Source organism: Colius striatus, chromosome 1 (assembly GCF_028858725.1).
Source record: "Colius striatus isolate bColStr4 chromosome 1, bColStr4.1.hap1, whole genome shotgun sequence".
NCBI lineage: Eukaryota > Metazoa > Chordata > Aves > Coliiformes > Coliidae > Colius > Colius striatus.
In genome coordinates this window covers 158792855-158809582 of record NC_084759.1, presented here as the reverse complement: position 1 = coordinate 158809582, position 16728 = coordinate 158792855, and the positions used below count along the sequence as shown (strand labels likewise).

At 43.0% G+C, this 16728-nt stretch overlaps 1 protein-coding gene across 1 annotated transcript; it reads right to left on the bottom strand.

Moving 5' to 3' along the window:
• Positions 1-970: 970 nt before the first annotated feature.
• HAL (histidine ammonia-lyase) lies at positions 971-15546 on the bottom strand. Its single transcript, XM_010202466.2, has 20 exons — positions 15285-15546; positions 14777-14837; positions 14577-14604; positions 14208-14282; positions 14037-14109; positions 13886-13952; positions 13661-13698; positions 13458-13583; positions 11904-12043; positions 10483-10530; positions 9278-9425; positions 9098-9193; positions 8919-8977; positions 7695-7775; positions 6791-6856; positions 6528-6693; positions 4025-4159; positions 2709-2817; positions 2538-2607; positions 971-1475 (listed from the first exon to the last, which is right to left on the bottom strand). Exons 1-20 carry the CDS (start codon positions 15529-15531, stop codon positions 1326-1328), a joined length of 1983 nt encoding a protein of 660 aa, XP_010200768.2. The 5' UTR covers positions 15532-15546; the 3' UTR covers positions 971-1325.
• Between the last annotated feature and the right edge of the window lie 1182 nt (positions 15547-16728).

Sequence of the window (16728 nt, the reverse complement as noted above, 5' to 3'; positions counted from 1 at the left end):
TGAAAAGGTAGGAACTTACCTGGCAGATGAGGGAGAGTCAGAGGTCAGGGATGCTGCAAATCAAATGCAGAAGGAAGATGTTGAATTGCAAGCTCACATGCCACGGGTGGGTACTCTAGTGCTCCGGTTTCCTGGCCAGGTTGAGTGTCTCCAGTCCAGCTTTCTAGTACGTCCGCATCACCTCTCCTCAGGGCACATTTAACACTGCAGGTCTCTGACAGTTGAAGGCAGCCCCACACAGATGCTTTGACTGCCTCTTGCAGCACAGTCAAGAGCCTGGGAAGATTTCCAGCACCTGCTGAACCCCTGCAGCTCTGGCCAGTAGTGCCAAGGCTGGTGGTGTTAACCAGCCTTAACATGTCATGCCCAGACGTGACTCTTCCTTGCAAAATAAATCCTGTGCCAAAGGTGTTGTAACACATAGCATGCTACACCATGAGCCCCTCCATGGGTCCAGGGCCCTCAGCAGCCAGGCAGACACCCAGTGAGACAGGGAAGGGCAGTGGTGCTATTGCATCAGCACTCATTGACGTCCACCACTCCTACGCCTCCTCCCCTCCCTTTCCTGGCCACTGTTACCTGTCCTCCTTATTTCCAAATCAAGCTTTTGCTTTACATTTTCATCATCACACACAACAAGAAAATAGATTGCTCCAGCTGTATGTGAAGACTAGGTTTATTTATTGCAGGTGTGAACCCATAGCTCTTGGAAAGCTGCATCAAGTATAGTCCATCACTAGAATACAATATATTTGTTCTGGAGCAATGATCTCCATAACAGCACATTTTTATGCACACAGCTTTTCTGATTTGTGAAGCACCTGCTCTACAAATGCTTTTGTTATACAAGAACCTGTACCCTACATATGATCTGCAGAAGAGAGGAGAATTAAGTGTAAAGATAATTTTGCCTGTGGCAGAATGAAAGGGACCACGGCAGTTACCCAAAGGAAAAAAACTGAAGTGAGAATATCAAACCTAGGCTGTTTGGTATCATAGGTACAGATGATAAAAGAAAACAAATGAAGAGCTGACAAAAAAAATACAGAAGGTCCTGTATAAACATCCACTGGTATCAACAGGAGTCTGAATGTTTTGTGTTTGGAAGCTAAGGAAATTCAGTCAAAACCACACTATCATGACAAAGCTGTCTTTCACACATGAGAAAACTAGTGAGCTGTTTCTCTGCTATTTATATGTGCTTCTTGAGCCAGACAGTCAGGTCCTTTGGGTCACCTGCAGTAACCACAGGGAGTCTGAGTAGAATGGCCACCTTCAGGCAAGGACCTGGAGAGGATCTGCTCTCTATCAGAGAACTTCAGCTCTTAAAGTTCATCCTGATGCCTGTGGTCATGGCCAACACACATATTCTTTTCCAGCAATCCCAGGGAGAAAGCTGTTGGTGAAATGGGTCTTGATTCAGGGATGTGTTCCCTCCTGTACTTTTCAATGTAAGGTTGAGCCACTTCCCACACCTGCAAAACAGGAAAATGAAACAGCAGAGTCAGAGGCAAAACAAAAGATCAAGAAAGGCATCAACACACAAGTTCAGGAAACCTTGTAGAAAAGCCATTGGGATGGAGATGAGAATTACAGACCTATGTTGATATGCTGTATGTGATCAACAGAACCAGGGAAGCTACAAGAGTGAGGTGCAGGGAAGAGTGTCTGGAGGGAGCTGACAGGGAACAGGAAGAGATACAGCTCTAGGAGGACAAGGTGAAAGGATTCAAGGCAAAAATGTGGTGTCTTGTCTTGTTACCAGGTTAATGCTCTGTGTGCAGTAGCTGGGACGAGATTGCTGTCATTTGCTACAAAACCACTTGGTCATGAAGGGGTTGGGGAAGCAAAATGGCAGCTGGCATGGACAAAGGAAAAGGGAAGGGGCAGCAGCTGGAGTTTAAGGAAGAAAGGGAAAGTGTTCTCCAAACTCCTTTATCTGTCCTCCCAAAAGGGCTGCAAGGCAAAAATACCCCAAACCACAAAGAGATTTTCTGTGTGCATTTGCTTACTGTCCTCAATTATTCTGTTACTTGTATTTTACCAACAAATAAAACAGATAAATCCCATAGCCATACAAACACTATGGCCCAGGTTAACACATTTCACCACTGCTATTCCCTCATCCACATCCCCTTATTACTTCCAGACCATGCCGAAGGGCCTCAAGGCTGGGGAACACTCACCACCCCAGGAATTAGCATCACCATCTGGAGAGACTGCCAATTTCTCTGGACACCTGTGGGGTTATAGAGGAGCCTGCCCTTAAACGATTCAAGTTGGACCCGTGTCTGGACCCTGCCAGATTTAATAATGTAAGCCACTTCTTACCCAGGGCAAGTTTAGGAACTCATTTCTAAATCTATCCCACTAAAACCAAGGAAAACCTAATCTCAGAAAATCCAGCAGGGCCACTCCAGGCAGAGGAATGCTTTCAGCCAGGCCATCCAGTGAGCACATGGAGAGGCATTTCCAAAGCAGAGCTGCAGCATGCTCCTGGGACAGCGCTACCCCTCGCGCCGCAAGCCAGCACTCGCCTTCTGCTCCACCAGCAGCCGGTGAGCTGCTTCGATGTCTGGGGCCATGAAGCGATCCCTCATCCAAGGCCTGCAACGAGACCCCTTGTGAACATTGGCCAAACATTAACCACTGCCGGTGGCAGCAGGTCTCCAGCAACGCCTCTGGGGGAGGCCTTTATCTGATCTTACCTCACAACAGAGCGCACAAGGTCGTAGACCTTCTCCAGTGGGGTGGTTGTCCTCAGAGGGCGCAGGAATTCAATGCCCTGGCAGGCTGCCAGCAGCTCAATAGCCAGAACTAAGAAAGTGGAACAGCAAAAGGGATTTTTCAGCAGGTACAGCTCAAGGAAGTTTCCCTTATAAAGCTTTCCTTGCCTTTTGTTCTGGCCAATGAGATATGGTTTCAAGCAACATGAAAAGACCAGTAGATGCACATGTCCCAGAGAGGCAGCCCAGCAGCAGGATCCTTTTATGAATGGTGCTGTCCACCATTTTAGCAAGCAGATTTTGGGTGCTCTGCCACACAGACTTTTCTATGTGCCAGGCACCACAGTCTTAAATCCACAGGAATGTCTTCCAGGGTATCTCAAATACACAAAATAATGGCCATCATAAATCAGGAAACCTCCTTAGGACTGAGAAGAAAGGTGCCTGAGTGACCAAAGAAAGCTTTGCCTACAAAGCTTGCAAAATCATAGAATCATAGAATGTCAGGGGTTGGAAGGGACCTTTAGAGATTGTCTAGTCCAACCCCCCTGCAGAAGCAGGTCAACCTAGATAAGGTTGCATAGGAACATGTCCAGGCAGGTCTTGAAGACCTGCCTGCAAAAGCTCACGTGAAAGCACCAGTGAAATTACAGAGCTTTGGAAGACAGTCTTCTGTCTGGAGAAGTTTGCACTGTATCTTCTCACCCCTCACTTAGTCATTATTAGCAATAGTTCCTAATTTTCACAAGCCAGTTTGCCCAAGGGAGTAGATGAACCAACTGGATCTAGGACACACTGATTCTCAGCACGTTGCTGAAACACACGATCGCTCAAACTCATTTCTCTGCACATGAAAAAATAGTAGTTCTGTAGAATTAACTCTTCAGAGTGCTCAAATGTATAAACTTAAGCAGGCAACTGAATTCAGTATTTGTGTGCTGTGTATTACTCTGCCCACTCTTCCGTTAACAACTGGCATCCATATCTAAGCGTGCCAGCTGCCAAATCAATCAATCAATCAATCAAAAGAGACCAATCTATCTTTGTAAGCAAGAAAGGAAAGTTTGGCTGAGTGTCTTACAGTAAGCAGATTTGTTTCACAAGAAAACAGTGCTGGTTTTACTTCATTTCTGTTAGAAAGATCCAAATGTTTGCAAAAGTATGTGCTTAATGTGTAATTTTTTAGATCTTTCAGATGCATTAACTCCTTTAAAAAAAAACTCTAAAAAGAATGGCATTAACATCTTCATCTAGTTACATACATAAAGTCTGCCTGGAAGTCAGCATTTTAATTTTACCTTGTTCCACATGTTCAATAACTCTCAAAGCTTTTCTCGCAGCCCATCCCCCCATGGACACGTGATCCTCCGTAGCAGCACTGGTTGACAGAGAATCCACAGAAGAGGGGTGGCACAGGGCTTTGTTCTCAGAAACTGCAAAAATCCAGCACAATGAATGTAGGGCAGAATGGGCAATTCATAGACAGCAGAAGCAATGGCCAAGATGGAGCCAAGAGCCTGTCTACCACCTTAGGTCCAACTATCACACCTCTACCAAGAATGCACCAATATCTTGCCTGGACTAAGTCACTTGTAATAAACATTGAAAACTACAATTGCCTCTGAAAACAGTAACCATTATCAGTCTTTAGATGCAAATATTAACCAAATATAGAAAGACTCCTCACTCCTCTCTCATCACTGGGGTTGGGTTGCTCTGGCTCAAAGGTCTGATGGAAACTGAAGAAAAAGAGTGGACAGCATAACAAACACAGACCTAGTCTTGTCTGTTACTCCAAGACAACTCTTTGTAAGGAGCAGTGGTTCCCTCTGTTTTCACAGATACTGCCTCTACCCTAGTTTCAACAAGACAGCTAGAGATCAGCATCTGGTTTCTGCTCAGCAGGGCTAAGGCACTTGCAGAACTTGCTCAAGGAAGATGCTGCAGCAGCATGGCACACATCCTTTTCCACTCTCCTTGCCTGGCTGCCAGGCTGCCTGTATCCCTCCTCCAGGCACACATGCACCTAAGGGTAGGAAGCCAGGCACCAGACCTGGAGTTCATCTCTCAAGTTGACTCAAAAGCAAGGGGAATTTGGCTGCAGGAAAAGCTGTAGGCACCACCCAGTGACAATCTGAGGTTGAGAATTGTTCTTTAGGAGTGAAGAAACAAAGTCTGCACTTGCAGTGCCCTGGCTGCATACAGAAACTTTTCTTACTGAGGCCCAGCAGGTTGCTGCATAATACTCTCACCAAATCAGGGGCTGCAGAAAAGCAGCAAGAGCAACAGAGACGTGGGTTGCCACCACTTGCAAATAGGCTGCAGTGCCCCAGTCCAGGCTCAGAGCCCAGCTGATGCATTCAGGCAGACAATAGCAGGTCCTGGAGAAGCTGCATGTGGCTACTGCAAACAGCTGGGTCTGGCAGGCGCAGTGCTACCAGAGAGGAAGGGAGAGACACAATCAGCCCCATTGCGAAACATCTGTGTATTTTTGCAGCTTTATCTGTTAACCCTGGGAGTGAACAACATTAGCTGGTACACAAACACCTCAGACACTGGCAGAATAACCTTAAAACCACTAACAATTCCTTGTTAAAAAAATAAAAGAGCTCAAATTTCACTTTTAAATAATTCCTAGGTATTTTGAGCAGGGAAAAATGTGTTTAACCCAGAGACTCCTGGTGTCAGCACAGCAAGGAGTTTGGAGGCAGGGCTGTCATTTTAATTCCCTGCAGCACAGACCATGAACACCCCATAATTTCTTGTTCCAGATTGCAGAAACGAACTGCAAAACTTGAAGCCAAGCAACAGCTAAGGCCTGGAACCATTCCTAAACTCTGCCCAGCCAAAAGGAAAACTTTCCAGCCTTCAAACAAGGGAATGAGCACCTCAGTTCCTTTTCCAGCCTCACTTCCTAAAATGGCCTCTAGGCAGAGTTCCTTTAGTACATTGATTTCCTTAATTGACTGTTATTTTTCTGCAGGCTGTTTGTCTACACATTTATCATGTATCTCTTCCTTTGTTTGTGTCTCCTGTCATTTACCCTCTCCTCATAGCATGTTTATTTTCATGTGGCTCATGATTTCCTGAACCTATGAGCTAATGTCCCAGCATCCAGCAGGCTTCTTGTTGCCTTAGTCATGAGTCCCAGAGTAAAAATGTACTAATGCTTATTTTTAGTGTTCTCCTCTGATAAACAGCCCTGGGAAGTCCAATCTCTTGAGGATTGTGGAGTCTGATATAGATGTACAGACCTGGCTGTTAAGTAGAGACAGCAAGTACTAAGAGTATCGAGCTCAGCTTTGAGACAGTGGTGTCTCCATGCTAGTAAGAAGTGAGGAACAGAGATATCTCCTGCTTACAGACCATAACTACTCAAACAGAGGTTCTTGGTTCAGCAGAGTTGTTCAGGTTGTTGTTGCTGTTAATTACAGCCTTATCTGAGCTGATTTGCAGGCTCTGACTACGCAGCTGCCATTGATTTCAGCCAGAGCTCTTATGTTGGTTACTGTAAATCAGAGCACTCCCTGCTGATCCTGTAAAGATGGAAGCAGGTAAGTGTTCCCAAAGTCCACCTAGGATTTTGCATGGCCAGAGCACTAAACATGCTCATGGATCAGTGCAGAATAAAGACTCCTGAGCTGAAATAATTGCAGCTGCACTCAAACTTTACACCCAGACAGCACAAAGCACATGGAGAAGGAATACAGGAGTGAGACTATCTACTATCAAATTACAACTGCCTTGATATAAATTGGTCTTTTTAGCCTGCCCTCTTGATGATATTGCTCAAGCACTCACCCAGGGCAGCTGCTGTGCAGTGTGCAATCATGAAGCCAGAGTTCAGACCTCCTTCAGTGACCAAAAATGCAGGCAGTTCACTGAGTGAGGGGTTGCAGAGCCTCTCAATCCTTCTTTCACTAATTGCAGCAAGTTCATGCACACCAATTGCCAAATAGTCCAGAGCCTATAAAAGAAAATCTCATTAAACCATGTTATAGAATAAAAAACTCACAAAACTAAACCAGAAACTATTTCCCCCCACCCCCCAAATGCTTAATTACCTTTGCAGGATATTCACCATGAAAATTTCCTCCAGAAATGGTCTCTGCTCTTTCAGCAAACACCATCTTTAGTGAGAAGTTAGGGAACAAACACGAGTGAAATATAGTTGACACGGCATATATCTGTCAATAATCCAAATACCTTAACTGAAGGATTTGTGCTAATAGGCTTTTATTTACAAGCACAGTACATCCACATGTGCACTTTTCAGAAAATGAAGACCTAGTCTCAGTTCTCCAAACATGTAGATAGAGTTTTGACATGTATTTCTCCAAACAGGCTGCATAAAACGAGGTTTTTGATTGCGGGTGGGGAGGAGTGCAGAAACACATGTGTTCAGATCCTAGCACAGTTTCTCAGTTCCTTAGTAGATTGTCTCCATGGCAGATATGGTTTTAGACAGATTACAAGCAGGAATGCTTATCAGCTGTTGATGTTATGCATAGCATTTTTATACTGCTGAAGGGAATCCAGTCTTGCTCAGTGCCAGAGCAAGAACTGTGCACAGAGTTGACTAGGCTGAGCCACAATGAGGCTTATGAGCCACGTATCTTTTGTCTGCCTTCCCCAATTGAGTGCAAATCTTGTTCTACAGTGCAGGTTTCACTCGTGCTGCACCAACACTTGTTTCATACAAATCACCATCTTTCTATGTCCACTTGGTTTTCAAGTCCTATTTATCTACATAGTCAATATAAGCATATAGAATCTCATCTAGGAACATTTAACACACACTAAACCCCAGGCATATGCGATTTGCTTACCCCAAAGCACCAGTGCAAACCCAGGGACAGGAAGAGAGGAATCACCAATGCAGTTATTGACTAAAGACAAGATTTTTTTTTTGCCTTCTATACAAATAATTATGTAATAGAAAAAGAAATAAAGTAATCAAAAAGATACAGGGTTGTCTGTGGCACTGTTGATTTCAGTTGTCATTATTTCCTTCACAAAAGCAATTGTATCATTCACAACTCCATGGACCTAGAAAAAAAAGCATCAGCATCTGAGCTTGGAGTATTTACACTTTATCTTCAGAACACTGACTGAGCTGCAGGCACCTTCTTTCCCATCGTCCCGGTCTGTTTATCTACACATGAAGATGGTCTTGGGCTTGCCCTTAAAATCAGGAGCATCACTGTGGGACATTGCCCATCCTAGACACCTGAAAGACCACATTTAGTATTTTTATGCTAAAAGGGTAATCCAAATGTGTCATTTTTTATTTGTTTGGGTTGGTTTATCCTAAATGGAAGATAAGATACTTATTCAGTGACAGAAGTGTTATCATGGGAGAAGTAACTTGAAAATAAAACTGATCATTAATTCATAGAATCATAGAATGGTAGGGGTTGGAAGGGACCTTTAGAGATCATCTAGTCCAACCCCCCTGCAGAAGCAGGTTCACCTAGATCAGGTCGCATAGGAACGTGTCCAGGCAGGTCTTGAAGACCTCCAAGGAAGGAGACTCCACACCCTCCCTGGGCAGCCTATGCCAGGGCTCCATCACCTGAACAGTGAAATAGTTTTTCCTATTAACTTTTTGTGTTCCAGCTTCATCCCATTACCCCTTGTCCTGTCACTAGATACCATAGAAGAAAGGGATGTCCCAACCTCCTGACACCCACCATTTAGATATTTATAAATATTAATAAGGTCCCCCCTCAGTTTCCTCTTCTCTAGACTAAAATTAATTATTTCATTTCCACTAATTCCATTGATTAAATAGCTTTGCTCATATTAAAACTTGTGAGATTTAGTTCTTAAGGTATGTTTGAGATACTACGCTTTGGCTGCTTCTGGAAACACCTTTCCCCAGTTCTTAGTATCAGTGCAGAAGAAATGTCCTACAAAGCCTGCACGGAAACCAGTCCCTTCCCCTTGCCTTCTAATCTGAACACAACCTCTTCTGGACACAGCTTCGTTAGATGCTGCCTGATGGGTGCATGCATGGAACCAATGAATTCCATGTCTCCATTAATACTAATTCTGAAATGAGGGAAAAGCAAAATAAACCTGCTTCCTCTAATGTAGTCAAAAGAGCACATAATTGTCCGTGTTTCTGAGGTGGGAACTTCACCATCATTTATCTGTTGCTATGAAAGGAAACAGGAGGCAGTTTTTTACCTGAGGACAGCAGCGCATTGTGTACGCATCCTGAACTCGGTCACAGAATCTGTGGCTCTCTAGAAGGTATAAGGGAGGAAAAAACCCAATCAAATATGCTCCACCCCAAAGCATGTGGGCTACTGTTGAAGGACAACCTGTCCTGGTAACCTGAGAAGGTGAAGACTGAGATTGTGCACCTGCTATTTCTGATGGATGATGGTCAGAATCTAGAAGGGACCTGAACCGAAACGCCACTTCAGCCTGTCCTCGATGTGGGCGCACTGCGTGGATATCTGGTGAAACAAATTAGACTATTAGGTTTTGCCTCTCTTGGCAGTAGCTGTCAAGCAAACAGACAGGAGAGGCTCAGTACCCACCAGTGTCAAATGCCCTTGTTGTACCCTTCAAGACCTCAAGCGTAAGGGCAGCGATTATGTCTGCCTGTCTGGCTATAGCACCGGCTCTCTCCACCGCTTCACACCCCAGCGAGGTGATCATCTGTGTGCCGTTGATGAGAGCCAGGCCCTACAAAGACAGAGCAGATGTCAATAAAATTCATTGCAGCTATTCCACATGTTGTGATAATCCCCTACTTCTGTGATAATTCCCCTTGCTGTATGAATGACCTAAAGACTTTTGTTCAGCTTCCCGGGTCACCCCAAAATCATAAAGTGCACAGCTTGACTGGGCATCTTTGCTACATAAACTACCAATGTTCATGACCCTAGGAAGTCACTATAGATACCCTTCGAGTTCCAGGAGTCCCAAGCAAGAGGTTTATTTTATGCTATTTCAAGCTTAAGCAAGAAAAGTACAGGAAATACTTATTCTTTTCCAATGCTTTGGAAATGGAATGCTACATTTATTAATTTCTTCTTAGGTTACTAATTAAACCAAAGAAGTTATGAGCATGAGAGGTGCAGACACCAATAATAACAAGGAAGTGGAAAATTAAAAACAGCATTAGAAGTTATACCTACTTTAAAAGATTTGTTGAATTTAGTTAAAACTAGCTTCATATTTGTTCTAAACAAACATAAGGCCCATAGGAGCCTTCCGTTTGACTGCAGGGAGCACTGGATTGGGCTTCTTTCTCCTGGTGCTGTTTTACAGCTACTGATGCCCCTTATCAGATACCTCCACAACCCTTAAGTCTGTTGTGTTCTCATATAAACTTTAATACTTAGAGTGAGATTCGTCTCACCTAGCTTTAACGATCTAGAAGTCAGATTCCTGGTTTAACTCAGTCCTCTGAGCTCCTGTTACAAAGAGCAGGCTTGAGAAGGCTTCTTAGCTGTTTCAGGGTGATACAGGATTATATCACATGTTTTCTGAAGATGTCTGTCTCTCTTCACTGACCACAGAATCAATCAAAACATCAAACTTGGGTCTGACATTCCTGGTCAAGTAAGGTGATACTAGGAGAGGTGAATCCCCCATCCTGATAGCACTTCATTAATATCCTTCCAGAGCTTTGTTTCAAATAACTGTTAATTCATGTCATGCTTAAACTCTAAGTATAAAACAACTAGTGACTAACTCTGCTTGTTTCCCATTAGTTGGCATCATTATACTTTATTACCTCTTTTGGTTTCAAGGTAATTGGTTTCAGACCATGGGCTTCAAGGACCTGTGAAGGAGTTTAATGACAAAGTAACTAATGAAGAAAGGTTTTCAGTAATTCAGTTACCAAAACTTCTAAATCTTAAATGTTTCCATAAATAAAAATATTAACATATTTCTTAAATGACTGGAGACATATAAACATTTTAAATATCTTTTTTTTTCTGCTGAATTAATTAAAGGACATCTCCTGTGAATATGCTGATGGGAGAGAGTAATAAGAGAGAAGGCTGGAAGCACCTTTGGAAGGTAGTTCTGCCTACATCCTGCCTCATGCCAGGTTTGGTTTGGCATAAACTGTTCTTTTACAAATTATTCCCCCTTCTATAGAAAATTTCCAACACCATGAGAAATCTACTCATTCTACATTATAGATATATATATCTGTATATAATCTATTCTATAGCTTTCCTGGGAAATGGAGGAACAGTACAACCTTGATTGTGATTACAGTCTTCTCAACTTTTCCAGCTGAAAAGGTAATACAATGTCAGAGGTGTACAACTGTCACTTCTGGTCTTGAAGGTCCGGGATACACAGGGCTCCTTTCTCCCTATTCCTCTCCCCATGTAGTTCTCAATACTTCTCCAGGCTACAGTGATCAGCTATCAATCCATGGATAAATCTGGTGTTCACATATTCACAGACAGAAGTGATAGATGTAGTAGAACAAACTACCAGGAAAGACTTTGGAGGGGCCAGATTTGGAGATACTCAACACTAGATCAATCAGCTGATCTATTGGTGACAGTACAACAATTAACTAAATATTAATTCAAACTCTAAGCTTCCATCTTGTCAAGGAGGGTATTTTAAGTGTTCCTTGTAACCCTAGCTCATTTCACAAAAATGAAATGTCCAAACCTGTGTATTTACTTAAAGCCCTTATAAAAATCAGTAGAAATTTTAATGTTAAATTCCTGCCTCAAAGAAATCTCCAGTTACTCTCACTACTTGAAGTTTTGAATTTGAGAGGTGATCTTGGGTTTGTTGGAACAGTGCTGATGTTCATGGAGTTGACAATGTTCTTTCATAACTGGTGTCATATCCTGCACTTCTCTCCATGTCCTAAATGATGTCACTGCAGTATCTTGTATTGCAATACTATGGCATGATATTTCTTTAGGACTTAATGACATGCTGCATATTCATATCTGCTCCAGTGACAGTGGTCAGTCATGGGATCCATTCTCACCTTTCTCAAGGTAAAGGATGAGTTGCTAAAGGCAACCTGGTCCCAGTTCAAACTGGTACAAAAAATCCAAAGAGTTTTCCATATTACTAATCTGAGCAAAAGCTCTCTTTCTCTCAAGGCTACATGCAATTTGGCAAATGAATCAGCAAGGAGAAAAAAACCACAATCAAATGCATGTATCTTACATATTTAGCATCAGCCCAGCCACTCTTTGGGGACCACATCTTTCCCTCTCCAATTAGTCCCAGAGCAAGATGAGAGAGAGGGGCCAAGTCTCCACTGGCTCCAACTGTCCCTTTCTCTGGGATATAAGGAAGGCAGGATGCTAGAAAGAAAACAAAACCAACTCCAGTTAGAGTTTTCCCTTGATACAGTCCTTGGAAAACAGACAAGCCAGGACAAGAGTGTGGTCACAGAAACATCCTGCAATTACAGTCATCAACGAGACTATTCTTGCTTCAGGGTAGCTGTGGTTTATGGAAAAAACAGTCCCTTCCTGCATTTAGTTCTGGAGTGTGAGGGCCACAGCCTGGGGTGATTGCATCTACAGCCACACATCCAGGCAAGTAAAGCATCACTCAGCTCTCCCTCACAGGATGACCACCTGCTGTGGACAAAGCTACCTCTACATTTCTCCCTCTACTAAACAGTAGGTTACACTCAACAAGCATCTTTGAGCCTTCTTCCCCTCCACCCTAGTCCTCAGAGTACTGAACAGGTGGAAACAAAGACACAGAGCCTAGGGAAATGCAGAAAAAGCAGGGAAGGGATCACTGTGTTTCTCCTCTTTTTCAGAGGAAAACACTGAATTGTAGCTCCTCCACCTGCTGCAGGATGAGTGTAACAGGGCAGCACAAACCCCATACTCTTTAGGCTTCATGTATATGAACATGGCACATGGCACACATGGTCTGCAGTCTCAGAACAATCTTTCTATCTATGGTTTCAAAAAAAAAAAAAAGAGAAGAAAAGTTGAACCTAACACTGTAACACAGTGAGAAAGTGCTCTTTGTTCATCTCTGCTGCACTGGCACGCCTCACCAGAGGAAACATCAATGCACACCAGCTAAGGAACAGCACAGCCACCTATTGGTTTCCTTGCATGGCATCCAGCAAGGCCACCCAGATTTAACTGCTTTGATGCTGAGGCCAAGTAAGTTGCTGACCAGCTGTGGCTTCTTCACAACTGCGTTGTAGCCCTTGCTTATACTTGTGTAGGTCTCAGGTAGTCTATTCACAAAAACAAGGGTTGTGCAAGCAGGTCTGCTTGACAAACACCAACACATGTAGCTTTTTACATGGTAATAACTCTATTCACCCTCCAACCCCCTTCACACTAAATCCCAGCCTCTCTAAAGACAGTGGCACAGACCTCAGTATGGACCCAACAGGACAAAAGTTAGACTTGAGACCTTCTAGAAGAGCTCACCCAGAGTCAGAGTCATGCTCTTACTCAAGCTTAGTCTTGACCTAATTACCTGACCTTTCAGAGGCTCATTTCCCAAACTTCTGCCTGTTGCATTCCTTTCTCTCAGCCTTTCCTGTGTTCTTATACCCCAAATTCTTCAACAGAGGAAGAGATCTTCAGTTGTGAGCTTGTACAACCAAGCTGGAGTCCTGACCTCTCACTACTACCAAGTTGAAAGACCAACATGTGTGCCTCGATCCATTGAGCTACACCCTTTAACAAAACAGTGTAAAGAAATAAAAAGAGAAGGGGAAATTAAACATCTTTTTACCATTAAATGCTTCAATAACTTGATGGAGCGTTTCTAGAGATATTCCACTGTATCCTTTTGCTAGGACATTGATTCTCAGTGCCAACAGCATGCGAGATCTTTCTGGACTCAAAGGTTTTCCCACACCTGAAACAGTAACTCCCTCAGTTACTGAGCCCACTACCAACAGCAGCAGCAATGGGAAACAGACTCTTTCTCGTTACCTGCAGAATGTGAACGAACCAAGTTCACTTGAAGCTCCCTACAGTAAAAAAAAATAAAGAGAATGAAAACCCCAAGTAAGTCTCATTAGGTTTTATTTTGCACCAAACAGAGGAAAATACTGAAGCAGTCCTCCTCTAACCAAAGAGTATAAATGTACAGGGTCACAGTGCTCCCCATCTCCCTTTGCTGAAAAGGATAGACAGAGAACCACATACACAACTTACCTCAGCTTACTGTTAGGGATGACAGTCCTAGCAAACTTCCCAAACCCTGTGGTGATTCCATAAACAACTGCAAGAAAGATACGCTGCTGGTTAAGGAGGCAACTTGATGAAGTTTCCTAAACAATTAATAGTTAGAGATAAAAAGATTTACCTGTCTGTTCCTTTACGATCCTTTCAATCACTTCCCGGGATTCTTTGACCTTAGCTTCAGCTTCAAGTGTGAGCTAAAATACCAGCACTTGAAATATTAGTTTATCTGTCATTATTTAATCATAGAAAGATAAACATGTAAATTTTAGCCGTGTCTGTTCAGAATCTTTACCTTTATCTTGTAGAGTCCCTTTCCTAAGTTGACCAAATCTTCCGTTGTTAAGCTGTTGCCATCTAAAGAAATGTACTACACCAAAAGAATCACCTTTTAGTTTGGGACACATACATGTATAAAGTTGCTTAATAATCAGAATAAAAAATACAGTCAAAATCTAGGAATTACAGGGAGCTTGTTCATGCTCATTTGTAAGACAGGAACTTGCTAATAAAAACGCAAGCAGCACACTATAGTTTAGATTCCATGACCCAGCTAATCTAACAGCCCCTGCCCTTGTGAATGCTGCAATGGCTCAACTCTCAGCACATTCTGGTGAATAGCTGAGATATGTTACCAAGTTGTAAAATCACTGGCAACTCCCACCTGTTCTGGTTCTCGGTATTTGCTGTATCTGAAAGTTCTGTAAAGGAAAATAAAAGGCGGACAGGACTTCAGAGGTACTGAACTACTGGCAATAGTGTTTTAGGAATGATGGATCTTTGAAAGAACAGGGAAATCTAGAAAATTAGAAATCTGGAATTACAAAAAGTTCACAAAATGCTCAAAAAAAAAAAAAAGGATACAAATGAACTCCTTCTGGCTGGGATGGTATGAAATCTGGAGACATTATATCTCCTTCTATAACTAGAAGAAATATGCAGAACAGACAGGATTAAATTGCATTCTACACATAAATTAATTTGTTGTTTATTACAATACACAGGGGTAAGAACTCTAATTTGCAGTTATTAGCCTTGAATGTACTTGCATGCTTCTAGGAAGATAACAAGGAAGTGTGTATTTATTTAAGGTATTCTAAAGGCAAAAGCAGAGCAGCTCAACACAAGCACATACACATACAGATGCATACACATGACAGCACATACAGATGATGGATATAGAATCCTGGACCTTCTAAACCTTTATATAGTTCTGTTCCTAAGAACTAAATATTCTTAGAACATTTTTGCAGTTTCCCATTCAAACTGTAGACACTCTCTCAGGTGCAATTTGAGACAATCTAAGCCAGAGTTTGCTGACTCAGATGACAACGCCACCACTACACAACGTGTCGCTTAAGATTTTGCTTACCGACTTCCACAAATTCATTGTCCTCTAGAGCATCTTCCACGGTATCATCAAGATCCAGCAAGCCAAGCCCCTTGCACCTTCGAATGTAAAATTTGACTTCTTCCACCGAGGCAAATCCCCCGTTGTCGGGTTTGTTTTTCATGTACCGCCTCACGGCTTCCTTCCCCAGCCACCTGATTGTGCTTGTGCTGCTTGGGCATGGCACCGCCAGCCACTCTCCTCGAACATGCACCGTGTATCTCGGCATGTTTCCTCTCCAAAGCTGGCCCTTGACTCAGAAAGGCTGTAGTGTGCAGCAGCCTTACATTTACCATGTGAGAGCCTGAAAAGCAGTGTCCAGCTAGAGTCCAGTGTCGCAACCAGATAGAGGCAAAACGCCCACCTTCAAAATGTCCACCCTTTGTAAATAACAGAGATCGATGCATTCAGCTGACTTCACCCAATCAAACCAAACCCAGGGAGCACACCCATTTCATGGAAAGGCAGAAATCCCCCCCTCTATTACCACAGAAGGGTTTTTTTTTTCTGAAGATCACATCAGGAATGGAGAAATTAAAAGCCAGGAGGTGGAGTTTATGCTGTAAGACTAGACAAATAAATCAGACTGAGCTGGAACACAACTGCTCTAAAAACTTACAAGTTTAACAAAAGTTAAGAGCAGTCACCTGGCAGTAGATCATGCTAGTGAAAGCCTTTATGACAGACAGGACTGGAGGAGAGAAGTCACCTTGGCAGCAAGGATTGAAAGGAGATTGGGTTATACCACTTGTAAAGTATAAAAGGACCAGGATAAAAGGAGGTAGGAGAGGAAGGAAGTCAGCTTTGCTCAGTCCCACATTGAAAACATAATGTACTGTAGGTGAGGAAAAGATTCATCAGTTTCTGTTAACCTTTCACTTAGGCTCTGGAAGCTGTTGCTAGAACAGGTTAGCAACAAATATTATGGCACACTTGCACGCTACAGAGCCTGGTGCTGCTACAACACGCTGCTTCCGTGGGCAGATGCAAAGAGGAAAAGATGTGCAGGAATACTTGTTAGGATGGAGCCAAAATGAAGTTCAGCAAGAACCATGTCTACACAGAAGCTGAAAATACCTTTGCCTTGAAAGACAAACCAATAATGACACTCATAGTGTATGCTAACTACACCAGTGTTCCCAGACAAAGGGAATTTTAACGGGAGACCCGCCGGTGAGTCTCTGTGTGGCAGATGCTGCTGCAGCACAGTGCTGGCAAAACCCATACCTGGCACTATTTTTTTTGTCTCCTAGCTCTGACAGCAAGAAATCAGGATTAGCAGTCAGCATGGGCTCCAACTGCCATACCACTAGGTATGATATATGGGCTCTTTTGACAAAAATGTTACCTCAAAACAAGTAACATAAAACATTGCTAAAACAAGGAAAGAGGGTTTTCATGGCAACCTGGTAGCTTGAGCCACAAC